Source organism: Eucyclogobius newberryi, unplaced genomic scaffold, assembly GCF_026437365.1.
Source record: "Eucyclogobius newberryi isolate DKJ021-1_F unplaced genomic scaffold, fEucNew1.0.hap1 SCAF_8, whole genome shotgun sequence".
Classification (NCBI taxonomy): domain Eukaryota; kingdom Metazoa; phylum Chordata; class Actinopteri; order Gobiiformes; family Gobiidae; genus Eucyclogobius; species Eucyclogobius newberryi.
In genome coordinates, this window is record NW_027316500.1 from 10,111,165 (window position 1) to 10,138,503 (window position 27,339).

Genomic DNA, 27,339 nt, shown 5'->3' on the forward strand with positions numbered 1-27,339 from the left:
CGCCTCGACTCGCCTTCCCACAGCTATTTTTCACCACGCCAGCCAATCATATCGCGTTATGGCATTCTGTTCCGTCTTTCGGCCAATAGGAGGACAGCGTTCGGGCGGGGGCGGGATCATTGCACCCGTCGATCATCGCCGTGAGGCGGGGAAAGGATCACGGAGAGCTGAGGCTGGAGAACTCAACAAGAGCCAGGCTGCGAATACGACTTTTACCATCCGCATCCAACACCGAACCAACCAAACGACGCTAAAACCGGCCAGATTCCTTACATAAATGCTCCTATGGATTACCACTACTCTTTTATCGAAACATAGGAGTATTTCTCACACTGACAGCATCGGTAAGTCGGATTTCCTCTGCAAGAAACGCGTCGCTATTTTTGCACATTTTCACTCGCTCGCTCCGCCAACCTTGACGTCGCTAACTTGTTTTCGGGCTAGTTCAGGGGGGGAATGAATGAGACGCGCCGGGGGGACGCGGAAAGGGCAAAGTTAAGGCGCAGCGCTGGGCTCGATCGACCGCAAACAGCGTCGCGGACAGTGTCGAGGGCGCACGGGGGAAGCAGCTGGATAGTTTTACGCCTGCACAGCGTGTTTTGGTAGCGGAGGAATCTTTTGCAAAACGCAGCCGTCGAGCGCCGCGGTGCAACGGAGACTTGGACCCGCGAAAAAGTGATGATTTTTGACGCGATTGTCCGACGGCGGTCGCTCGGATCGGCGCGCGGATGCTCGGGAAGCGACTTAAACCGCGTAGTTAACAGGTAAACTGCGTAGTCAGGCTTTTCTTTTGTGCCCTCCGCCGCGATCTGGGTTGACCAGTGTGGGCTGGTCACGATGGGTCGCCCCCCCCCCTCCAACGGTCGGTAGGGCGATGTTACAAGATGAAGTATTATTATTTACCTCTTCTTCTTCTTCTTCTTCTTCTTCACGGTCGTTGCTCGGTGTGATAATAACGCTCGCGTTTTGGGTCCTATTTCCGTGACTTTGCGCACGGCCGATGTCACAGTTGACGGACACAAACGGAGCGGGTTTGAACGCGCTCGTGCGGCTCTATTTCTTCCCCCGAGTTGGCAGGTGTTGGCCCCGGGTTCAGCTCGTGTGTGTGTGCGGGGATGATGTTATTATTGTCTATTCACTCTGGACATTGTCTGGGGCGGGTGGCTGTGTCCTCCTCCTCCACCTCCTCCTCCACCGCCGCGATCGGACCAGAAGGACTCGCTCACTCCGACCTTGTCTTTTGTTTGAACACTAAAAAACACGTTGTGGGCTGCAACTAATGCGGTGTTATGTTCGCGTTAGTGCGGGGCTTGTTTGACCTTGTTGCGGAGCGTTTCGTCGACGTGTTTCTTTGACAAAGAAGCGGCGGCTGCGACTCCGCGAACCGTCAGCGAAACGCCACCGCCGCGTCCATAACACAGAGGGAACATTTTGTATAGGGCAAGAAAAGTGACTTTTTAATGAGGTTGCGCGGCTCGGTTGCACTTTGTTTGCAACGACGCACGGTTCTCCCCCCTCCACCGCCTCCACCCGTGACATTTTAACAAGTGTTGTCCGTCGTAACCGCGTATTTATCCCGCTGTCGAGTCTCCCCCGCAGCGCGTCCCCGTCCCCCGCGCGGTGATCCGTCATGTCTCCGGTCCCGGGCAGGTGAATCGACCCAACATGTTACTTTTGAGCCCGTGTTGAAAGGCTTTTCCCGTGGCATTCTCGTTCTTTCTCTCCGCTGTCAGACACAGAAATGGCGTCATCTGCCGCCGCCGTGGCGTTCCAGCAGCGCAGAGAGAGACACAGCCGAGGACGCGACGCTGTCCTCCACGGTGTCCCGAGTGCGTTTGTCCCCCCCCCCCCCCCCCCCCCCCCGTCCATGGTGGTACTACTTCTTCTGTCTGCGGGCTCACGCCACACCACATCGGGCGTTACATACGTACATATTTTCGGACGGTTCTTTTACTTTGAACCGTTATTTACTGCGATCTGTCCCCAAATCTATCGCGATCGGCCGGCCCTGTGCGTGCTGGTGGGAGCAGGGGCCCCCGGTAACGCGCTCTGCAATAGTTTTACAGTCGCGTTAGAGCCATTGCAAAGATCATAAAGATGTGCAAAAGTACCAGTCTTGGAGAGCACCGGAGCAGAAAAAAGTGATGTCATCTTATTATAACCTGTCTCTTGTTGTGGCGGACTCGACTTGACGCGTCTTCTAACTTCTGAAACCTTTTCCCCTCTTGTGTTTGTTCCCTCTGCCGCAGATTCGAGGCACTGGACACCTAGAGGACTAATAGAGAGATGAAGGTACAGTACTTTTAAACACACACTGTTGTTACATATGGCATTATGATGATGATTGTTTTGTAATGTACCATGTTTGTTTTCTGGGCCAAACACAATAGGGCCAGTGTTCTTTTGCTGTGGTTTTGTTTTGGAGGCTGGCCAAAGTAATACATTCATTTTTGATAAGCATGCTTTTGAGGTTGGAGTGGGTTCAGCTGTGTTTGTGAAGTGTAATCTGTTTCATTTTATGCTTTGTTATTACATTATATACCAAGACGGGTGATATTATGTTGTAAATGTGTGTTCTCGCTGAGCAACTACAGCTGTATAACTGTCTATTACACTGTGGGAATGTGTATGAGTACGATAAATCCGCTTTTCAATATCGTGTTGCCGTTTCCATTGGGCGAGTTGTTAAACGTGAGTGTCCTGCAGTTGTGTTGGGCCTCCTGGCTGTTGCATCCTGTCCTGCCTGTCATTTGTTGCTAGGAGAGCCATGTGCAAGTGTGCATCGAGCTGCAAGCTGGTTTCACTTTGAAACAATACAGCGCTGTTCTGAGCAGATTTAGATATCATTGCATTAGTTTGAATTACAGGAAATCTGTAGAACAGGTGGGAGATGAAAGTACTTGGAGATTGGAGAGAGTTGGACAAATTAGAGGCTGCTCTTGTAATGATTTGTTGTTTTGCGGCTAATGGTGCTACGATTATTGTGGTTAATTAAACTATACCACTGCTCGTTATAGACGGCTAAAGAGTCGACTAAAGTATCCAATTAAACACTGCAGAACAGTGGCCGCGAACACACTTGGTTACTGTACATGCAAATGAGAAAATGATCTGATGTGTTCATGTTTGAGTATTTTGTTGAAGGTTGTGCTTGACTCGTTGTTTTGTTTGTTAGCTGTATTTAGTTTATTGCAGGTTTCCTATTTCAGCGTAGTGTCTTATAAGTGTGGCTTGTACAAAGAAAAACAACATAATAAACTGGAATATAAAGTTTATTTAGATGTGTCAATGCCAGCAAATCCTTAAGTTTATGTAAAATGTTGGCACTTTTTGGTTTATAGCAATTACACTAGTTCTGTTTTAAAATGGCAGCCTTTGTAAGAGTTGCATCTACGTTAAAACACCAGTTATAACTTGATTATGGCAGATTGCATGTAAACTGACTGATCATTCATTGTGCCGCAGCTGTTTCATCAATGGCGTATAGTTCTGTTTCTGAATGAATACTCGGCGCCGAACCGCGTCTCGTCTTAAAAGTATCGCTGTTGGCCAGTGTTCAGTTGCGCCTCATTGTTCAGCCTTTCTCTGGCTGCAGAAGATCGGGCTTACATAATAAATGTGACTCACAGGAAAAGTGATTGTTTGAGTGCACATCACAATGCAGAGTTTAGGCCGTGGTTAGAAACACATGCTGCTGCTGCATCTTGGGTAAATGTCTCCTCCGCTCCTGCCAGTGTCAGCGCGAACAAACCCTAATGTAAAGTGCATTAAAAGGCAGCTGGATCTTTACACTGGGTCTATATTATTAGATGTTTATTATGCTGCTGCTTTTTGCTGCGCTGACAGAGCGAGTGTCGGTCTTAAATGTTCCGTGTTCACTATGTGTGTCTGAGGCGACTGGCAGCAGTTGTTGTTGGGTTGTTTGGGGAAGCATCTGCTCAATCTGTCGACGACTCATTCATGAAGTTAAGCACTTAATGTTACTTTAACTTATGTTCTGCAGCTGTCTCCGTCAAGCCAATAGCCAATTTACTGCCAGGTCACCCTCAATGTTCTTTTTTAACTGATTAAAAGCCTATTTTGGAATTATATTACTGAACTGAAAGTCAATAACTTCATGCTTTTATTAAAACCGTAGCCCAAGACATTATTTGCAGACAAGTTTGTTTAAAAAGCAGTTATTCAAACAGTACTATTTACATTTAAAGATAATGATGTTTATATTGATTTATGCTCATGGCGTTTACATTGTAGTTGTTAATAAACTGACTGATGTGTAATACATTGTTCTGTTTATCATGGTTTGGAACCGAAAGCTTGAAATAATGTTTTATGTTTGTGCTGCCCATTTCCAAGTGAAAAATGCTGCAACAAAATGTAAAAGAAAATTGTTTTATTGTGTTTTAGTGTGTAAAATTCTAACAAAAAGCATGATCTAATAGTTATCAGGCTGTTGTTCTGCCCGTTCCCTGTGTTCATAGAGGGATCATTGGCAATTGCACAGGAACACATTTGTCATGGACTTAAATGGCATTAGTCGGTCGCTGACATAAATGAGTCATTAATATGGCACAAGAGGAGCAGCTTGTCTCCAGCGTGCAGCCAAAGTTGAATTATTGTATTAACACTAAATTTTCTCGGGCGGCTCTTTCAGAACAGACCTAAGTGGCCACATAAATAGATGCCAATTATACTCATTTCAGAGCCGTCCCAGATTTGCCCGAGAACACGTGCATTCAAAAAGTTATGCATTTGTGTCAAAGTTTACTGCGGTAGGCTTGGCACAGCGGAGCCTGGATGGAGGTGAGTCGTTTGGACAAAGAGGCGATTCACAGAGGGATTATGGGACGTGTGAGTTTAAGTCTTTCCTGTGTGCCCCTTGTGTTTGCTCTTGTTCTGATCTGAAGCTCGCCCTATATGCAACAATTAGCAACTCGATCCGTTAAAAAGTCCAACACCTGACCGTGCAGAGGTTTATGCAGACATTTTTCAACTTTTACGAGTTTAGATTTCAAGTGACAAGTGTAAAAAACTAAGAGTAAAGTCCTGTTTGTTTTACAGCTCCGATCTGTGATGTGCCGTCATAAGAAAATGCTATTGTGTTGAATCTGCAGGAATTGAGTCGGAGAGAAAAAGTTGGAAAAGACGCATCTGGACTATAAAGTCAAAATAAGTGTGGAAGTAGCAATTATAGTAGCCAATAAAACAATATGGCAGCTCATAGTCGGTGCAAGACGATAATCTGCACAATCTGTGATGCTGCCATAAAGAGTAATAGGGCAATAGGAATAAACCATTCTGGCGGTGAGACATGGCATGGGTGGTCCGGTCACCTCTGCTGAATGTAATCCTGCAGTCGTCCAGGATCCAGGGCTAGAGAATATTGAAATCTGTCAACTACTCCTAAGTTTGTGAATATTTTTATATATATAGTTTCTTCAATTCTGATGGTTTAAATTACTCTACGTGGACTTGGAACTGTTTATTAAAACCATTATGCGACGTCTAGAGCAGTGATTCCAAACCCTTTTCTTGAAGCTCTCCCTGTGTAAACTGAAGACGTGCCGGTCTCTTCTGTTTAAAACTGCTGTCTCCACAAATGCATCGCATGATTAAAAAAATAATAATAACAAGCATTTATTTCAAACAAATCTACAGCGCGTGGGGTGTTTTTGTTCCCATACACATTTATATATTTATATATATATTTAAAAATTGTCCAAATGATATCTTACAATGTCTTACAGTCTAAAGCCGTCACATCCTCCTGTCACACACCTGAGGAGTGGATAATTTACCCTTATCCACTCTTATTGTTGGTCAGACTAACTTGACTGATAAATGACTAATCGACTTAACTAATTAGGACCACCATCTCATGCTTTTAATTGAAAGTCTGAGGTCAAAACCGATTTCCTCTTCCACATTTCTCAGTGTCATCAAAGTGTATTACCTCTTTCACTTCTATCCATGTAGTGCCTCCTCTTTGAGTCAAAGAATAAATGTTAAGTGTCTCAGAAATGCTCCAAAAGCAGTGGCAGTGGCTTTTTTGAGTGTGTGATCCGGAGCCGGCTGTTAAATCTTTCATAACTGTAGCCTTTATTGAGCCGAAAGTGATCTTATGCGACGGTTTTCAGCACCGTTCAAGTGTTTCCTTTGGTAATGATCAAAACACAGGCTTCCACTTTACTTGCTTTTTCGGATTACGACGCTAACCAAATATTTCTTGTCCTCGAGCCCCGTCACATTTTAGTGTTATGATTGTTTTGAAGGACAACGACACGATTTAACTAGGATTCACTATCACTGACAGCGTGACCAAACAACCGTAAAATCCTTCCTTTATTTTCCTCTCTGTTGTCAATCAAGTGACCAGCTTCATGAAATCAAACTATAATGAAGTGAAATGGCATAATAACAGGCAGATAAAAAGCCAGTTTAGGTTTTTGTGTCACGGATTGAATGGGATTGACATAATTTCACCTCTAGAATTGTCACAATTGTTATGTTTCAGTTCTCATGGCTAAATTGTGACCAGAATAATCACAATTATCGATTTACCACCACATAAACATGACTGAAAATGTACACTGATGTCACCTGGACTTTGTAATCCCTTTGCTTAGGTCAACATATTAATGGCAGCTGCACTGATAATCCCACAAAGCTTGCTGTTTTTGGTAGCGGCTGCAGGGAAGAGAAAAAAAGACTGTAGTAAATTTGATTAACACGTTTTTGAAATGCATAACTTTGGCATGAAATCTACTGTATCTTAAGCTGAATTGTACAATATTAAAGGTCCGCTGTGGAAATGTTGTGATGCAGATCTGCCTCTAAGGAGATGTTGTTGTTTGGCCTGACAGGAGTTGTTAGCTGTGCAGTGAACAGCATGTATAAGTCTGATATTTGTTCAATGACAAACGTTGTATTCAAAAAACACAATGAAATGCGTTTTGTTGAGGATTGTAAACGCTCTCTTTCTGCCACTGGAAAACAAGCAAAGGCACTTTTCTAAAGCATTACAAATCAAATGTATCTGGCCTATATTTGCTCTACATGTTGATTTTGGCAGTATAGAAGTAATTGTTTGAAATAATCGTGACAAAAAAAACACAAGTCGCATTGGAGTGTAAGTTGCATTTTTGGGGAAATTGATTTGATAAAATCCAAATCAAGAACAGACATTTCATCTTGAAATGCAATTTAAAATAACAGATGAGAGAACATGGTGAATAGGTGTACGTATGCTAACGCTAACACCTTCAGCTACATGATGCACAGACAGAACTGTGGTAAGTGTCTGGTATGGTAACGATAACTATAGCATAAAGAACATGCTAACAAGTTTACCAAAGCATCAGTTTTACCCCAAATCACTAAATCCATTGAATTCTTCTTCCTCTGTGTCACTTCTAAACAACTCCACAAACTCCAGAGGTAGAGGAAGTGCAGATTCTTCTTCTGTGCCGCTTTGAGCCTAGAGTGTTAAAATAGGTAAATACTGTATAAGCCAAATACTTGTTATTGTAATCTTTGCCATAATTGAGCCGCCCTGCCCAAAATGTTCCACAGTAAGACATTAAACTTGTATCTATCTTACATTCTTTTAAAATGTGATGTTTTTGTCGCTGCCTCTAGTTCTCCAGATGTTTTCTCTGAGATTCAAAATAAGACTTCTCAGCTCAGCGTCGGTCCCGGGGTTTACGTGCATTTTGAAAATCCTGTTTAGAAACTGGAGCAGCCCCGTTATCCGGTTTTCCTGGCGTCCGTTTAGTGTCTCGAGCGTTGACGATAAAGCCGGAATTCCGCCTTTGACTCGCTTAGTCATCACAAACCGGCACAAACATTGAGTGCGAGGGGGAAAAACATCGCCAGTCGTTGAGTGTGAGCAAAAATTAAAAACAAAAGCTGCGGGTTATAGTGCTTTCTAATCGTAAGTGGGGTGTTTTATTCATAGCGTTGGCTGAATGCACACAGGCAGCAGCAGCAGCATGTTTTGGTTTGTGCGAGGAAAAGTGAACCTGGCTTCTGTTTCGTGTTATCTCCTCCTCCTGTCTTTAAAAGTGGTGGAAGCTCGCCAGATGCAGCAGCTGAGTATTTAATAGATGAAAAGCACATTCATTCAAGTGTGTGTGTGTCGGGAACATAAACGTAATGGCCCAAGCAACGCCAAACATCTCAGGTTGTAATGGGTGTTAATAGTGAGACTGGAGCTTGCAGTGCCCACGACTTTTATTCAATTGGTGGAGAAGCCTGACTTTGGAGGGAATGGGTTTATTTACACCTATAAACGTCATGGAACTAGGGCTGTAGACCTTTAGTCCATCAGTCAGTCCATAGTGTCTAGTCCAAGTACTAGTTCTCAAGCCAACACTGTAAACACAAAATTGTTCTTAATGTTTTGCCTTGTTAAATAAAGGTTAAATTAATTATAAATTGTATTGGTCAGCTAATTATTTCCCTTACATTATAAAGTATTTATGTAGAGCGCAGCTGAAAGGAGAAGGTGTGGAGTGAGTTAACTGGGGATTTGGGAAAGAAATGTGCAATTATTCTGCTTTTTCACAAACAAATATGCAACTTACTAGTTTTCTTATCTCGTCAGTTCACTTTAGGTCAAATATACGGTTGGATCATAGAGTATGTTTTGAGAGCGTTCCCTTTTAGTCGACTAATCAATGCACAGAGCAAGTTTTAATTACACCAAGAATGTCTTTAGATTACAGCCGTACTGTGAGTCACCGTTCAGCAAGAAAGCTCTACATAAATATGAAATAATTACTGTTATCACCTTTTATCAACCTGAAAATAATACATTTACCTTTTATAAAACAGCAGAGTCTCATGTAGGATGTTTTGCTCACCAGCATATCTTCAAGTAAAATAGGGGCCGCTGTGAGAAAAAAACACTGCCTTAGAAGGTCAACTCCTCCGATGTAGTATTTTTAAAATGAAAGTTGGCCTTTACTATAAATATAGTTTAGTGGAATCCATACTGTATCTCCAGTTACATCTGTTCTATTGTGTTATGGCGACACTTATTCACAAGGGATTTGATCACAGACAGAAATGCTCTCCTAAAGTGTGGATGGCATACTTGGCTCAATGTTTAACTTCAAATTCATTGCTTGTTTTAATTAAAAACAATAAAATACCTATGGTTATTATTTAAACAACGTGGAGAGCTTATTAAAACTTCAATGGTGCTGCTGATGTTCACTAATATTCACATCCAGATCATTCTACTCATTTCTTCTCTTGTGACTCGTTTTCTGTGCTAATATGTATTCATCATCTGTGATATTGTAGAGCTTATGTTAGTACTTTATTAAACATACTCTACATATTTTTATGTTGACTGTCAGATTATATTGAATAGAAATACTTGTCAATGCAGATCATGATTGACGTGTCATTGCAAATAAGTGTCAAGATAAACATTTCAAACTAAACCAAGGAAAAGTCATACCAAATTTGATACAATAATGATTATAAAATATAGCGTACCATTCCATAGTTGTTTGTTCTTTGTTCTGTAAATGAGTCCAGTATTGATGCTTTTGATACTAAAACTTGATACAGTTGTAGTATTGTCATTGTAGTACTATGCAATAAGAAAACAATCACAATATTCTTAAAGCCTGCTCATAATTTTGATTTAGTCACAGTTGATGTAAACTTACTGTCTTTAAGAGGGAATAAAATCATCTTGCTTGCTTCTTTACTATTGGTTAAAACCTTCTGTTGCTCAAAGTTTTGCAGAGAATACCCAAGTAGGAAGAAGTAAGTAGGAAACTGTCTTCACCGGAAACTAAAATCAACAAGGATCTATGGCGATTTAACCAAAATTACCTTGCGTCATTGGACTTAGCTCACGACTCCATTCTTGTCACCATATTGCCCTGCTCTCGTGTCTTTATCGACACTTTTGACGAGCCAAAACATCACAAATTACGCTCTCCATTGTCCAACGTTTGTGCAGTTCCTTCAGTTGCATTCTGTTTTGCTCCGCGGTGGAGTTGTGACAGCGTCCGCTCCACAGAGTAAACCCGGCCTTGTCGGTGGCCGCCTGCTCCGAGGACTAATGGGGTGTTTATCTGAAGAGGTGGGCTCCGGACCTCCATCTGTCACGCTGGCCCACTTTCCCTCCCACGGAAGACGCGATTCCGGCTCGTAACCCGGCTCTTGTAACCAATTTGCCATTATTATTCTTCGTCCTCATTTTTTTTAAACGTTCCATCCGCTCCTGGCTGCGAGTCGTCATTCTTCCAGCCTCCGAGGCCGTTCGCGTGATGATTTGGCAGATAGCTTCAGTAACACTTGTCTAGTATCGGCGCTGGCTTTGCAAATCCTCCCGTTTTTAACAGCGTGACCTCGCTGGTTGGTATCTGAAAGGAATCGTCAGGCAGTTGTTTTTGACCTGAAATTGCATTAGATAAGCTGCACAATTATGCAACAGGTGGCAAATGAGATGGGTTTGAATAGCGCCGAAAGATGAATGTGCAAATAATATGATTGCTTTGTTTATCTGTGCCGTTTTAGAATCAAACCTCACAGCAGTAGCAAGTATAGGTAGAATATAGATGTTTGTTAATGGAGAATGTCAGTGATGGGCAAATAGTTTATCATAGTTTATGGTTTATGGTACAATAGAATGAGTTTTTCGAATAAAAGATAGTAATTGGATGGATGTTTGCCTTCAGTGGTGGAAAAACAAAGTGCTCAGTTTTGTTACTTGAGTATTTTTTGCTCCTGTATCTGTACTTGAGTAAAAGTATTAGTAGCACATACAAAAATCTACTTGAACTATAAGAATAATGTACTTCAGTAAAAGTATTTAACTCCGATATTGAGAACTTTGATACGTTCTAGTGAATTGTAGGTATGTTTTTGTTTGCTTAAAGCTGTGGCTTGAACTTCAATCCTTTAGTCAGGATGTCACTATGAATGTGCCAAAAATAACCCCTCTAGTCATATGAAAAGTTGTTTTTGCTTTTCATTCCAGTTAAAAATATTGTGGGGTAGAAAGTACAGATAAGTGTGTTCAAATGTAGTGAAGTAAAAAGTAAAATGACTTGAGTAAAGTACCGTAGATAGAGTTACAACAGGCAATTCAGAGTGCTTTATGCAGCAGGAAAAATGATTGATTAAAATCACAAAACAGAAAGACATAAAAGAGAAGGGTACAAATAAAATCTTGTCAGTGGTATGCACAGTGAAACAGAACCGTTTCAGTCTAGATTAGATCATAAAATTGAAACACTGATTAGTCCTGACTCCGGCCCCAGCAGAACGCGTTCGCTTTGCTGTGAATGAAAAAGTTCTTGTCTAAATCAGTCAATATTAACATTCACTAACAAAAAAACCTCCTATTGATCGAAAAATATATTTCTGAAAGCAGCTGTACTTTGACGCTCTGCTACTATAGTATTATTTAAATTCTGCATTGAACGAGTGCATTAATGAATGAGTCAGTCACAAGCGCCTCGTTAAATGCGTCCTAATGAGTTCTGTCCCACTTCAGCTCAATTGACAGTAGTTTAGACACATTACAATGAGAGTTCAGAGTTCATTTTGCCCTGTTCCATTGTAACCAGAAAGATACATACATTTGTTTTTATTAAATGCATTTACAAACCTCAAGTGTTCTTCAAGCTTACTTTTCTTTTAATCTTTTAGTTCACACGGTTGTTGTTGTCTTAGTGGAAGAAGCTGTGTGTCTAGGTTTATTTCCCACAAGACGATTTCAAATAAAGGTGGCCAATATAACAAATTATCTTAAATATTGTGAATGCTGATTTGTAGATTAATGCAAATTTCGAATATTGGGTATATCTTTTTTTTTTTTTTTTTTTTTTTAAAGTGCAAAGAGTCAAATGTGTTTGTTTGAGTACAACACAGTCATACATTTTCATTCTATCCTGATGCTCTGGGAAACAAATTGATCTGCAGCACTGGATTGTGAATACATTTTATTACACTCTACAGATGCTACAGTTTGAGATTTCTACCAAAGAATGTGCAGCACGACTTTTTATAGTAAATTGTAAAACTAAGCTTTGTTATCATTCAATTATTAAATTCAGAAGTCAATATCTGTGCAATTTCTTCAAATGAACATTGATATTTAGTGCATTATTACAAAAAACTCCCTTGTTTTGTTTTGCCCTCAACAACTTGAACAATAATTAGATTTGCGTGTTTAATGCAATGTTTTCACAAGTACGAATCATTGTCAGAGTCGAGTCAGAAGCCAGAATGAATGGAAGGCAGTAATTAATCCTCAGGCTGACTTTTGGGTCTCACAGTTGAGCCGTCTGGTAGCCTCCAGTCGAAGATCGTTCCCGGACAGATCTGTTGTTATGTGACGAGGCTTCATCTGTTGCTGCAATCATCAAAGCAGTGGCTAAGTGCCCCTCTGTTCCTTGTTTTTTTTTGGCAGCAGGAGCAGATGGTATGCGTTTTCTCTGGATGGTTCACGGTGCGAGTAGCACATCGAGCCCCAGTGTGCTCGCGTCCACCCCGCCTTTGCATCGTACGCCCGCTTGTTTAAGCTACGTTAAGCTATTATTAAAAATGTGACGGATTCATAGTTCTGATGTTGTACAGTGCAACGTTAGGTATTGTTTTTGTATTGCATATTGTTTTGAAAGGTGATGACAACCTAAATCTGAATATGACAGGGATAAATACTTGGCAATATTATACTTATAACAACATTACTGTATGTTGGATTTTGTGGGTGCGATTACTTGTGTGTATGTTGCTCTCGTTTCCTTTGGCGAAACGCATCACCTTTCTCGATTATCTTTGAGATAGGCATGTCAATATTATTCAGTTCATTGATGATCGTGACTATTGGGGTCACAAATATCAATAATCGTGACTTTTTGGAAGCAAAATCAAGTCGTTTTAGCTCAATTTGTAGTCCAAAAAATAGGCCTAAATGTAACTTGTTTTTTTTTAATTGGCTGTTTTTGTCACATTTAACTTTATTTTGTCTTTCAGAAAGTTCTGGTTTGTAAAGCCGGTCACAAACTTGAGGAACAGTAACATTTAGAATCAATAATCATTAAATCATTATATTTTTTCACACAATAATCGTAAAACTATCATTTGACATTGTTACGTCCCTAATTTGAGAGTGTGAATGCGTGCCTGGTTCATTGTTGTGAAGTACTTTAATAGGATATTTTATTTATTTACTTTTTTACTTCACCAGCTTTGAAAAGGTATTTTTTTAAGTTTGATTTTAGATTGAATTGGGGCTTGACTTGGCTCAGAGCTCATTACATTCTAGTCCCGAATTGCGTTATTCACAACATCTGAAAACTAAAAAAAACATTCCTTTGGGTTAAGATTATTTTCAAATGTGATACTCTTTGTCGACGTTGCCGTATATATTTGAACATAATAAATACAAGAGCTGTGTTAACACATTGGCTTTTCCCTTCACAGACTTTGGACGAGCCCCCCTACTTAACGGTGGGGACGGACGTCAGCGCCAAATACCGAGGGGCGTTCTGCGAGGCCAAGATTAAGACGGCCAAGAGACTGGTCAAGGCCAAGGTAAGTCACTCTACAGCTGCTCCAATATTTAACGTGTTCTGTGCCCGCCGCTGCTTTTGGACGAGGACACGGAGGCTTGGCAGAATCGCTAAATTGAGCAAATGGACACTTGTTTTAAAGCGGGGTATGGGGCATTTTATGATGAGGTCTAAACTTGGTGGAATATTTTGGAAAGCTTCGCTAAATCCAAGATAAATATACGTTTGGTTAATGGGCGATGAGGTTAGAGTTTGAATGCTTGAGTATTGAGACGTTATAAGGTCTAAAATACTCACCGCAGTCAAAAGCATCTGAAAAAAGATAAACCAATAAGCAATAAACCATTTGCATAATAAATCAATCAATGAAATTACTTTCTTTTGTCCAGAAGTGGCTTTAAAAACACATCCACATTAAGACATAGAGATAACGTTGTAGTTCAATAATTTAAGCAGTTAAATATCCCTGAACTGACTGGTCATTGCAACATTTTGAGCTGGGATCAATGTCTGCGCTTGTTTACACTGCTGTCTTTCTTCTGTAGCAATATAACTTTAACCATTTGAAAACTATTGCCATATCTCGCTTTATGCTGTCTAACGAGGACATTTGATCAATGGCAACACAAAAAAAACGACCTGTAACGCCTCAAATCTCTATACAGTTTAAGAAATACCGTATATTGCAAAGTCTTAACCATTCCTGCCACATTAATCATTACATTAAGTACCGCATTTTCCGGACTATAAGTCGCACTGGAGTATAAGTCGCACCAGCTAAAAAATGCATAATAGAGAAGAAAAAACATATATAAGTCGCACTGGAGTATGAAATGCAGTTGCAAGTGTGAAAATAACAAAATAATATCACATATAAGTCACTCCGGAGTATAAGTATATAAGTATAAATATAAGTCGCACCCCGGCCAAAACTATGAAAAAAGGTGCAACTTATAGTCCGGAAAATACTGTGTCTATTTTTCAATGAATGTGCTAGTTCTAAATATTTTGTATATTATATTGTATATCTTTTTTACATCTAATTGCAATTTTTCTAACACACGTTGCGATTATATGTGCAATTCATGTTTTAATTGTAAAATTCTCTTCAACGTGCACATTTTAAACACGTCAAGGAGAATCAAAGTACACATAATATGCAAAATTCACACTCTTTAACCATAATAAAACATCGTTCCCTTGTATTTGGCTTCATTTACACTTTGATTTGATTTACTGCGTCGTCTTCTCTGCTCCTTCTCTGAGCCTCACAAAAAGTCTTGGTTTGAAAATTCCCATATTTGTGAAACAAAAGGTAGAGACTCGATCCTGGATTCGTCTGTGCTGTTTTCAAGTCCATAAATCCTCATCAGACTCGAGCATTTTCTGGACGTGCTCAGGAAACGATGGTACTCAAATAAAAGCAGCGATTGTGTAATTGCGACCAGTCAAATGTAGTTTTCGTCTGCGATATCCGCACTGTACTCCCTCTAAAATGGTCTTTTCCTTTGGGGCTTCCTTTCACTGATGCTCGTGTTTCATCAAGATAAACTTTAATTGTTTCGTTGGCGGCTTAAGTCCCGCTCAGTTGCTCTGTAAACCGTCGAGGGCCCGCCGTGCACCCTCGCTCTCCTCTTCATCTTGTGACGCCGGTTGCTCCGACGTCCCCACGGTCTTTTGCTTTGCTTGATCCACGTCCTGCAGTGCGTGTTCTCCCCGTGGAACCGCAGCATCTGGATAACACAATGGAGATGGATGGCTTGTCTTTCGTTTTGCTAACAGCGCGTGGGAGGGACAGAGATGTGATGCTTTGGAACACTTTACAGATACACAGACCCCCGAACCGAGCGGATAAAATCACGATGGTGACATGATAAATACCACAGGTGAGTCGCGCTCCGTGATTACTCAGCCTGAAGTTTAATGACAATAAAATGTGGGGAGAATCATCCCGAGAACGACCGCGAGTGCGTGATTGCAAGACGTGGACGAGGTCAGAAAAGTCCTGTTATCTTTGTGAATAAATGCTTTTAATCGCCACAAACCATTTCCCTTGCGAGGACGATAAAGTACCAACTTCCACTGCTTCTTATATTGATTTTCCAAGTGCGCATAGGTCACAATTTAGACATCATCACAATTCATCTGCACATAATCGCTTAATTTAGCTTTTAACAGGAAACAAAGCTTGTGTTGATTATCTCTATTGATATTTCATTCCAAGGTCATAGTTCTTTTATAAGAAAAAATTATGGCACAATTATAGGCAGCACAACTAATAAAATGTGTTTCTTTGCCTTTTTTGTCTTAATGTTTGTCTGTGGAGCTGTTGTTTTGCTCAAATTGACTTTGCAAATTGGAAACTAAAAGTATCTGTTGCGGCAACTGTGCAGAGCTTAACTGGCTTGTTTGCTCATGGCATGGGGGAGATAAAGGACACTTAAACTCTCCTTGCAACAATTTATTTCCTCTGCAAACAGATGCGAAACATCTTTTTTAAATTCAATTGTGGGTGATCCCAAAGTATCAGTGATAAATGAGTGTCTGCGTGATGTCACGCAGGCACTATACGTTGTTGTATTTCACGTATTTTTTATTATTATATTTTCCATTTAGCCAGTTTCAACCGATTTCAACATGTTATACCTCATTATGATCGCTTTCACAGTAGTACGTGTGCTATTACTTTTGACATTTGAAAAACTTATACTTTTGCAAATTCTTGCAAATTCTGTAAAAAGTACTAGTACTCCATTTAGCCAGTTTGAACTCCTTAACGCTTCAACCGATTTCAACATGTTATACCTCATTACGATCGCTTTCGCAGTAGTACGTGTGCTATTACTTTTGACATTTGAACAACTTGTACTTTTTGCAGAATTGTCGAAATTTCAAAAGTATTAGTTTTCCCCATTTAAATGAATTTGGGCATTGAGTGTCTGCGGAATTCTTTAGACTTTATTCTTTAGGCTTTATTCTTTAGGCTTTATTCTTTAGTAGTTTGGGATCTCAAAAAAATACTTTTACACAAATTAGGCAATTTTACACAATTAAACTACTTCAAACAACTTCACACTTCAACAAATTAGTACTTACACACATGTTGTACTATTAAACACTTTTAGCAAGAATGCAATGGCTTCAGCCATTGCAAAGTATCTAGTATAATCCTGTTATCTGTTTTCTAGATGTCAAATTAGATCAAATGGAGGGGGGGAAAGTTAGGTAAGTGTGAGGCGTCTAAAGAAAAGTTTCAGTTTAAATGTGATTTTTAGTTTGTCCAGTCCTTAATCGCCGTTTGTGTCATCCATTTTTTTCTATGGCCTTTTTCCCAGCTGCCAGAAGTATGGGCCAAAGGTATCCATTTATTGTGTCCATGGCAGGAAGTTTGAAGCCCATATACATAGTTCCAAAATAGAGTGGGATGATGGTGTCCAAAACGATCTGCAAAGACTTGTTAATATCATATTTTTGAGCAAGCGGACAGTCCCGGAACACATGGCAGTGGTCTGCCTCCCGCTGCCACAGTTTCTCCAATATTTAGCATTTCTCTGTGAGCACATTTCCAGTGAGCACTTTGACGCAGCGTTATGAAGAAGCGGCTCACATTCTTCCAACAGAACTCTGTCCAGACATGTGACTTTGTGGTCCTCCTTTGTGAAGTACATATTTTCCTATTCTTCGTCCGTCAAAACAACACTGCCCTCTTTTTTTATTTATTTTTTCTCTTTTAAGATGTCAGGTACAAACTAGTAAGATAGTAGAGATAGTAAGCAGAGTTGTAGGCTTTTATATTTTAGTTTTTGTTTTGAAAGAATGTCATTACTCACCATTGACTCTATTCAATTTAGGCTAATATTAATGGTCTTCAACATGATGGAGTTTTTGACCCGATTTCTGAACATTTCATAACAGCCAGCAAAACGTCTGTACTTGCACCACTTGGCAATATTTTTGCTTGGCCCGGAATGTTCCACTGTAGCATTAAACATCTGGAGACAAGCTATGGCACCAGAAATCAGTGAGTAAGCATTGACACCTAGTTATTTCTATTTTAAGTTCTCCACATATAGCCATTCCTCCTCCAACACAACTGAGACAATAATCTTAACCATAATGACACAAAATGGAGGATAATCGCGCAGTCTCTTTTCATAAATGAATCACTAAACTTAATTAAGCTCTGGTTTTCTTTCAGGGCTCGATGTATTGTTAAAGCCTTTGTGCCTCAAATGTTGTAACAGCCATTATTCAAAGCTGGACTTTCCGTTGTAATCAATTTCTCTGCAGCTCCGCACAGCATTAATCTCCGTTGGCTTGTTACAAAGTCAAGAGTCGCAGTGTCCTTTTTCGAGTGATTTTTTAAAACCTGCTGAAAAAAGAAAGAAAATGATTTGGCATATTTTATTTATGACAATGATGATTTGTACTTGAAAAATGAACCAGTGCCGCGCCACTTTCACTCACGGTTATCACATTTATCCATCAGAAGAGGCCCAGAGGCAGTGTAACGAGCTCCACGCACTGCATTTGTTTCTTTAAATCATTTTCAAAAAGACCGACATCATATTAGAGGGGTTTTAATGCCAAATATTATCTTTTTTTAACTCTGAATTAATGACAAACAGCTTTTGATCCACACTCTAACTCGTGAAGAAATATAGGTTTCAAGAAAAGCGGAATGTATGAATAACCAAGTCTTATTTCATGCAGGAAGGTGAAGGTCTCCAACTGTTATGCAAATTGCTTTCATAAATGTCCAAAAAAGTCAATTCTAAAGTGTTTTAATCGAGCTCCAAAGCGCACAGGGTTATGCATGAAATAGCATAACCCACATTTCTTTTTGATTAAAGAAGGACAAGGTTTTTAAGGTGAAGCTATTGCATACTATTACAGTATTAACTGAGCGATTGGCGGACTATGTTTAATACGGCCTTGAACTGAAGCCATGCGCTCAGAATCGCGATGAACTAATGGAACGGTCAAACGGAGAAATGCAGACGCTCAGTTTGGAGCCAAGAGATACATAATTGGAATAGACGTGGATTATCGTTGACTGAGCGAGGATTACTGGACATTTTTTTTTTGATGAACGCTCTGAATTTAATAGCTTTAACTTAATAAGATCTCTTAAGATATCTGGAGAGAATGTAAATTGTATTAAAACAAATTGAATATTGATTATACTTGCGTGTCACGGCTATTTGTCCATCATGGCTGCGTTGTTAGAAGTGCACGCGAAAAGAAATAAAGATGAGTGTTTTAGCTTGTTTCATTTAGGTAATTAGGGCTGACCTATTACAATGTATAACTGTGCATTGTTGGATTTAATTTGATGCAGTGTATGGCCCACTTTATAGAACTATGCAAACGTGGTTCAGCCGCAACATGACTTTACTGTTTAGGAAGTCACACACTATATAAGGAAACCATAAAGAACACGACGAAGCTGACATGCTGGTATTTGTGACTGTGTCGTTAAAATAGTTACTCTAAAGCTTGAAACCATGAAAAATAATGTGTTTTGTAGCTCTCACGAACGCTTTGGTGCATTAGAACCGTCCTCAAAACATCTTTTAGTGACTCACCATGTATTTTATTCAGCGTTTTTGAAGGAAAAAATGTTTCGCAACTCAACCTAGACGGCAAACTGTGGTCGTTTTTTTTATTACCGTACAAAGAACTGCTTTTACAATCTGATCGATCTACTCATGTATAAATATAAAGTTGCTCGGCTTTAAAACAATTTGGAGAAACAAAGGTACATGCTTTCTTTTAAAGGGCGAAGGTCTCAAAAGCCTGGACATTTTCCGTGGCTTTTGCAGCAACACAATAATTGCAAGAGAAACAGTTACTTTTTGTACGCCAAGATTAGTCGCCGCAAATTCCACCTGCAGCCGCTGTTTGCTGTTTGAGGCATCGCTTTGACTTTTTGAATCCTGATAATGTTAACAGTCGTGGTTCGTAGAGAAGCCTGACACCCTCTTTGCGCGTTTGTTTGCGCGTGTCGTAACGATGCGGCCTGTTTGCACGCCGCCTCGGCTTTTGTCTCGATGGGAGATCTTTTGAGGTGAAGGGTCGGCCTCTGTTGACAGTAGTCCGTGTGTCTGAGTGGAGCGCTTCTTCACTCTGTAGATAATGGTTAAGCCCTCAGATGGGTAAAAACAAGTTCATATTTTCAAACGAGTGAAAAGCCACCCAGGGAAGCGTTTTGTTCCACGTTATTTAATGAACTGACAATCCAATATCTCTTAGCACTCTGTATCTCTCACTTTTTGGTCTCAGGTTGGCTGTTTTTTTAGTTTTTTTTTGCGACTCTGAATGCGGTTTCTGGCGTTGTTGTAAATTGAATAATGGACTCGAGAGCTTCGTCTGAAATGGATTTCCCAGAGGCTTGTTTTGGAGATTGTGCTAACGTCTTATTCCTGCTGAACTGCTGAATTAGATCAAAATAATAATAAAAATACAGCAGTCATCGATAAGGATCTACAAAAGCTGCTCTTTTGAAGATGCCTCCGGTAAACTAAATTCTGAAAATCTCACTTTAATTTCACTGTAATTTCACCAAACAATCATAACATTATGACCATTATTTTCTCTTCTAATCATTTTCTTTTCAAACTGTGGATACTGTGTACTGTAGCTCAATAATAGTACAATAAACACAATCTCAAAAGCAGATATTTGAGTATAACAATTTAGCTAGCAAAACAGGTACTAGATCTGCAATGATTAATCAGTCAAATATGAACGTATTTTGACAATTATAATAGTTATCTGGACTATACAGACTCTAAAACACCTTTTATAACATTGATTGCGGAAAAAATGTATGTAATTACTCTTTACCTGTTCATATTTTCTGCCTAGAAACCTTTAGTCACTAGTTTTCAGCCTTTGCTTGGTTATAATGTATTAAAAAAGTCTCAATGTAAAAAAAGGCTATCAATTTATTATTTTTTACACCCGATATACAATACAAATATATATTTATCTTTAACATACAGCAAAAGGCAGATGTAAAAATATTGCACTCCAATAATGGCCATAATACTCTGCTCTGATGGTCTGAAATTGCCTTGTTTTCCCAAAGGCAAAACAGAAGCATATGAACATTTGCGAGTCAATATCGACATATTTGCAATACAGAACAGATTCTGTTTTCCCTGGCAGCGTCTCACTTCACACGTGCGCTTGTTGGAAAACATACAACAGTACAGTAGGTACATCTGAGTGGTCGGAGTTTGGCCGCGTTGCCAGGTCCCTGTGCAAATGTAAGTTCACCGGGCTCTGATCTGATTATGAGCCGTGCGCGCTTCACTCCGGGAGGCTGCAGATGCCTGGAGGGGGGGAGGGGCGGTAACAATGGAGCAGACAGCGGCTCCTGTCTTTTATGATTAGCACGGCAACATGAACTACGGTATGTTGTGCCGATGCCTTCTTTAGCTGAGTAATTGTTTTGAGTGTCTGCTCTAAGCTGGGGCTCAAACATCCAAAGCCAGGCCTGCGCAATATTGGACAAGATTGAGATATGCCATATGGCTGTCAATACATTGTTGCTCTGGTTTATTTTTCAGTACTTTTTGGCACAATACCTTCGGTTGTATTGAAACTGAAGTCAATACAGACAAACAAAAGCTAAACCAAGATTAAATCAAGGCTAATTTAGGACTTTAAGAGCATACATTTTCTTTAAAAAGCTGTCGGATTGAGAACATTAGTGTTATTGTGATGTAGTTTGTTGCTATGGGCTGGAGCTGAACAATATGGACTTGGAAAGTGTTTCTCAAACTGTGGTACGCGGGCTCCTTCAGGCGGTCCGCAGGTTCTTCTAAAGTTCAAATATTTGCTCAAGATCGAGTCATTTTATTCCATCTTTTTGTTCTCTTTTGGTTTTGTCCTTGTTTAGAACCAGTAAAGCAATTGTGTAGTCCAATCTCAAGTCTTTTCAAGCCATAGTTCAGACCTGAAATTGTCCTGTTTTGACTTTGTTTAGAGCTGTTTGTACTCTGCGGGCCAAATATGTTCTTAAGTGGTGCTTGGTGTGAAAAGTTTGAGAGCTGCTGGACTAGGGATCTTTAAAATCAGGATAAATGCTCTAGTAGTGAGCTTCAGCTAAAATACATGATTACCTAATAAATTTTCTCCAGAGTGGATTATCTTTGATTGAGGTAACCATGACAAACTACAAAATAATGAAGAGCTTTGACGACGTCCAAACCAACCAGAGCATATTATTCAATGTTCATCACTCTGAAACCATTGATTATATGCCACGAGACTGCAGATAAACTGCTGTTATTTGGTCACATTAACATTAGCGTTAGGGCTAGGCCGATATAAGGGGGAAAAAAGTTTATTTTTCCTCATAACGTTGAATCCCAAGTTTCAGTTCTATTTACATTTTTTCCTATTACCGGTACTTTCAATATCGATTTCAATATAATTCCGTTGACCATAAACATGACAGACTATTAATCATTCTCATTTAATAGAAGAATGTGTCCAGTGTTTTCCTTCAAAGTGTAAACGGTACTCTGCTCCAAACCACTTTTTCTGGCTCTTAATTAAAAAGCAGCAGATCCGTGACCATTTGAAATAACTGCATCTTTAAATGAAATGTATTACCAGCACAGGTTTAAAATACCTGCCTTTTCCAGTCTGGTGCTGTAGTGAGTTTTCCGTGGCTCGGACCGGCTCATAGGGAGATTTGCTCTGTGACTGATGGCTCCCTTCCTCTTCCTCAGGTGACCTTTAAAGCAGATCTGTCCACGGCAGAGGTTCACGACGACAGCATCAAAGGGCCTCTAAAGGTAAGGCAGGAGCCGCTCTACCTGGCTCAGCTGGGACTCTGTCGGCACACACATATTTTAAAATAAATTACCCTTAAAAAGCCCCCAGCGAGCTATACGGGCTCCTTTTCGCTGATAAAGTAAATATAGCAGTCGATCTTTACGAATCCTCAATTTACCAGAATAACTTATATTTGTTCAGATAAATGCACTGAGTTGTAGTTTTAGGCGAAGTAATGACAGTTTTATACGCTTTACATTTTAAACAGTTTGCACGCAGCCAATTATTAGTGACTATTATTCAGTTGAAAACAAAAAGGCAAAGTAATTTAGACAACATTTTTACTCCGTGACAATGATTCAAACTATATATGACTTGGATTTACCTAGTCATAATTTACTTCATTAATTTGAATGTAATGAAACCTTTTTTGATTGATGATATATTTTCTGTCACAAACTCCAAAAAAATAAGACTTTTACTTTTAGTTCACCGTGAATGAAGACAACAAAACAAAAACACACACACACACATACACACGTACATTCATCGTACATTTACACACAATTACAAATACAAATAATGAGCCATATTAGCTACATGGTACTGTATTTCCTCATTCTTAAGTACCTGTTGAATTAGTCCAGTTTTTCCAGTCCAGTCTTAAGAGCGGTTCCTTTCTGCCGCAGGTGGGAGTTGTTGTGGAGGTGAAGAATCAAGATGGAGTTTACCAGGAGGCCACGATCAATAAGCTGACCGACGCCAGTATATACACCGTGGGTAAGTCGATAACGCACCATTGAATCCGACTCCCACTCGTCGCGTGTGTCGAGTGCACGAAAGTTTTGTCCTATTGAGAGTATTGAAGAGGTTTGTTTCAGAAATATACCTGTGAACATAAAGCAGAATATGTGCTTTGAGGAACTGTTATCGCAGAAATGTACAAATGTATTTTCTTTACTGCATTGAGAGCAATATGCCAAACCGGTCAGTCTATTTCAATTTTCTTAGAGTGTCAATTTAGGGCTGGGCAACATGACAAAAAATGTACGGTAATCTTTAATTTGATATGTGTTTTACTGCAGCTTTTCGACATTGAGAGTATGTATTTGTGCATCGTTTTATGTTAGCAGCATGATGTAAACGAAATAAAGCTCACATATAAAGCTCACATAATGGATAGATAGATATTCATGTGGGCCAGTGATGTGGACAGCTCTAGTCCAGAGAACAGGCAGGACACACAGTCTGTTGCCCCTGGTCTGAGTGAGTCAGTGAGAAGAGGAGGAGGAGACAAACACTGATTTAGAGCTTCTTATTTACACAGCTTAAAATGATGGCCATATTTGCACTGTATCATTATCGCTCCTCAAAGAGTTTTGATCGGGACAAAGTGTGTGATGGATGCCAAAGTGCCTGGCTCTCCACATCCCGCACGATAAAACTGACAAAAGGGAGAGGGCTGTGTCCACTCCGAGACATTGCTCTGAGACCAGTTCTGATCGTCCCCGACTGATCCAAAACTGAAGCCCTGCTACTCAGGCCGAGAAGGTTCTTGTGTTTCTCACTTGTAGGCATTTATAGACGTGTTGCTTGGACTGAATTAACTTTAAATAATAAGTATCTGTGTTGGTGTCACTCAAACGTTACCACCAGTGTGCTTAATTATACCGTCATTTTATGTAGCACTGAACAGACTTGTAGTTTCACTTTTTCTTTAATGTATAATGAATGTTCATGAATATGAATAATACCCCTTCCTGTTTTTTTATTAACGTAATCATATGTCATAACCCTGGCATTGTATTGTAGCTGTGTTATTTGTCAGTTTAAAAATAACAGAAAACTCACTCTTTGTGGATTTGCCATTGTTTTTAAATGTCAGAGTCGAAACCCTGACCGCGTTTCATACGATTGTTTCATACGCTTGTTCCATACGCTTGCCCTCACGGTGTATTTGTTTTCCTGTTCTCCTCAGTGTTCGACGATGGGGACGAGAAGACGCTGCGCCGTTCCTCTCTCTGTCTGAAAGGAGCGCGCCACTTTGCAGAGAGCGAGGCAAGTGCTCCCCTGTCTCTACTTTTATTCAACACACTTTATTTTACCTTGTCAAGAGCAATATTCAGTCAGTCCCTTCCCCATGTTTCTAAGTTCCCCCGTATTGTCATTAGGCATGGTCGATATATCTGTGCCAGCATTTGTATCCGTCTGATATTGATGATTCTAGAGATATTTAACTTTTTAACCACTATTGAGTTACTATAGACATGTAAGGTAAAACATGTGTCTTCATGTTGCTAACTACTTTATAAAGACGTGAGTGATCAACAGATTAGTCGATTTAAAAAGAGGGCGTGGCAAAAGTCTCCGTGTATCTGACACAAACTGCTCTCAAAAGACTACAACTGCACAGACGTTCATGCAAAAACAAGTATTTATACAAAAAAGTACTGCAAAAAGTGTATTTATATTTTCGATATATACAAGTTAGATTAAAGTCGCGATTCCCTCCAAAATCTTCAGTGAACTCACTCCACATCTATTATATATTTGCTCGATTTAAATTAAACAAAACAATGAATCAACTCATAAAAACTATGGATGTCCCTTTTAATGTTACACTTATTGTGAGAAGAAACGTCTATTATACTACTACTATTGACCAAACTATAGTCAAATATTTACTTTGATTTCATTTCATTTCATTCACAAAGTTGAATGAATTACTTTTCCTCACTAGCGTTATAAAATCAAACTTTCAGGATGAAAAAGTAATCATGTTGGCTCATAAACCGCCTGATAAAAAGCACTTTATATGTATGTAGTTTTGCTTTTTTGGAGGAAAGATTGAGCTGGAATTACTCTTACTTCAATTCTTTTTTTTGTATTTCTTACCATTTTTACCACAATTATGGATTCACTGAATTTTGTATCCCAGAAATAAATACATCTGTTATTACTTTTACACAAATTATTAAAAAAACTTAACTTAACTATAACTCAATTTGCTGTACATTTTAAAGCCTTTATTGGCCACAGCACAAAGACAAATCTCAGATCTGGTTGTATTGCACCATCCTCAGTGTGATTTCATCAGCAGCTGCCGCAGATTTTCAGCTGCGATGGTGTTTGCTTGTGCGCCGGAAAGAGGCATGTTATTGATGAGGATTCTGGGGAGTGGAGTTTGTCTGGGGAAAGTCTTTTGTCGTCCAATTTGGCGTTTGACAAAGCGGCGCTGAGCCTCTCTGTTTGGCTTGTCCTCTCCGCAGACGCTCGATAGACTGCCCCTGACCAACCCGGAGCACTTCGGCACACCTGTCATCGGCAAGAAGGGCAACCGCGGACGCCGATCCAACCCCGTGTGAGTATCCACAGCTGTTTGATTGGAATTGGGCCTGGCTTGGACCTAGTTACAGTGCGTGGTCTCCCTGTCATACTTTTATTCTGCTAAAATGAAGTAGTACAAGTAAAAAAAAGATCTGCCAACACCGTGTTTGGTCCTGGTTCCAGCCCATTTTAATCCTACTGTCCTACTTTATTTGTTCCTGTTCTTGTCCTGGTTTAGTTCTGTGTGGGCGATATATTGAAATGTACATAATATTAAGAATGATGTTTTGAAGATGTTTATAGTTGGAAAAAAAAGTTAGGTGATATTTCTGCACTTTTGTGATGAATTTTACACATTAATTTCACATTCGTCAGATAATTAAACTTCTTTTAGACATTTAAAAACATGTTTGACCACATTTCTGTTGGATTGACATAATATCGTCTGAATATTGGTGAAATATTGAGACGTACATGTTTGTCAGTATCGTCCAGGCCTAGTTTTGACGTGTTGTATGTGCAGCTACATCCAACGTTGGACTTCTTAAGGGTTAAATATTGGCAATTTGTGATACCTGACATAATTAAACATAATTGTAATACTGTAAATGCCGCCACAGTCTCAGCAGTAATGTGATTTCTTATTTAGTTAGTGGTACTTGACGTCAAATTAATGTGGCAGCCGAAGTCAATAGCTCTAAACTTCCCGAAGCCTAATGTAACTGAATGTTTGAGATTAAAGTCTTAAAAGTGGATTTACATTTAAGTGGCTGCAGTGGTTTGCTGCGTGGTGCCTCCTCTTTGCGGCGACTCGATTCTTGTTCTGGTGCTGGATGCAAAAGAAGAGCGTTTCTAGCCGATAAAGAATTGTGCTCTGGGCTAACATTCACTTCCCATGGCCTAATCTTTAACTCCATGTCGAAGACTGACAGAAGATCGAACCACATCTAAACTAGTACTACATTTAAGGCTGAATTAAATATGAAGCGCTTAATCTTCTAGTAAAGTGGATTTAACAATTTACACTGACGACTGGGCTGCAAATAGTGTGGTTAGGAAGTATTTGGTGAGCAGTTTGTGCATGTACGGGCAAAAATGGTAAATATAAAAATACGAGGGTGTCTTGTCGATGTGTTTGCACTAAAAGTGATGGTTGTTCGTAAGCCTGACCCGCTGTGCTGCACTCAAGGCTAAAGTGGCTTGAATGTGCTCAGAGTTTAATGGTTTAGCTCCATTTTCAATAGACTTTTGAACATTTAAAGGACACATGATATGCTCAATGGGCTTTTTTGATCGTGACCATGTTCGTAGCCATGTTATTACTTTGTTCTCTCATCAAAAACATACCTGGAGCAGCATTTAGCTTAATTCATCCTGTTTAGTAAAACCTGTTCTGAGTTCTGGCACAGCTCGGGGTGAGGGAACGTCTCACGCAGGAACGTCTCAATGTCAAATGTTGGTGTTACCATTAATGCGAGGAAAAAGCATCACAATTTAACGATTATTAATTCACGATACTACTGAGGCTGTGTGAAATCTTGTCTGACACGTTACTATTCCTCAAGTTTGTTTCTAGCTTTATGAAATTTAACTGAACGAATAAAGTAAATGTGCCAAAAACACCCAGATGAAAACTTTACTTTATATTTAGATGTATTCTTTTTAACTACAG

General features: G+C 39.8%; 1 protein-coding gene across 4 annotated transcripts in view; it reads left to right on the forward strand.

Moving 5' to 3' along the window:
- Positions 1 to 141: 141 nt before the first annotated feature.
- The window catches only part of arid4b (AT-rich interaction domain 4B), a 64,185-nt gene continuing 36,987 nt past the window's right edge, over positions 142 to 27,339 (forward strand). For all 4 annotated transcript variants that reach the window (XM_072437295.1, XM_072437297.1, XM_072437298.1 and 1 more), the window contains exons 1-7: positions 142 to 344; positions 2,250 to 2,292; positions 13,459 to 13,569; positions 22,295 to 22,360; positions 23,030 to 23,120; positions 24,319 to 24,398; positions 25,610 to 25,701. In XM_072437295.1, coding sequence (XP_072293396.1) covers positions 2,287 to 2,292; positions 13,459 to 13,569; positions 22,295 to 22,360; positions 23,030 to 23,120; positions 24,319 to 24,398; positions 25,610 to 25,701 — 446 coding nt within the window. In that variant the 5' untranslated portion in view covers positions 142 to 344; positions 2,250 to 2,286. The remainder of the gene's footprint in view (positions 345 to 2,249; positions 2,293 to 13,458; positions 13,570 to 22,294; positions 22,361 to 23,029; positions 23,121 to 24,318; positions 24,399 to 25,609; positions 25,702 to 27,339) is intronic.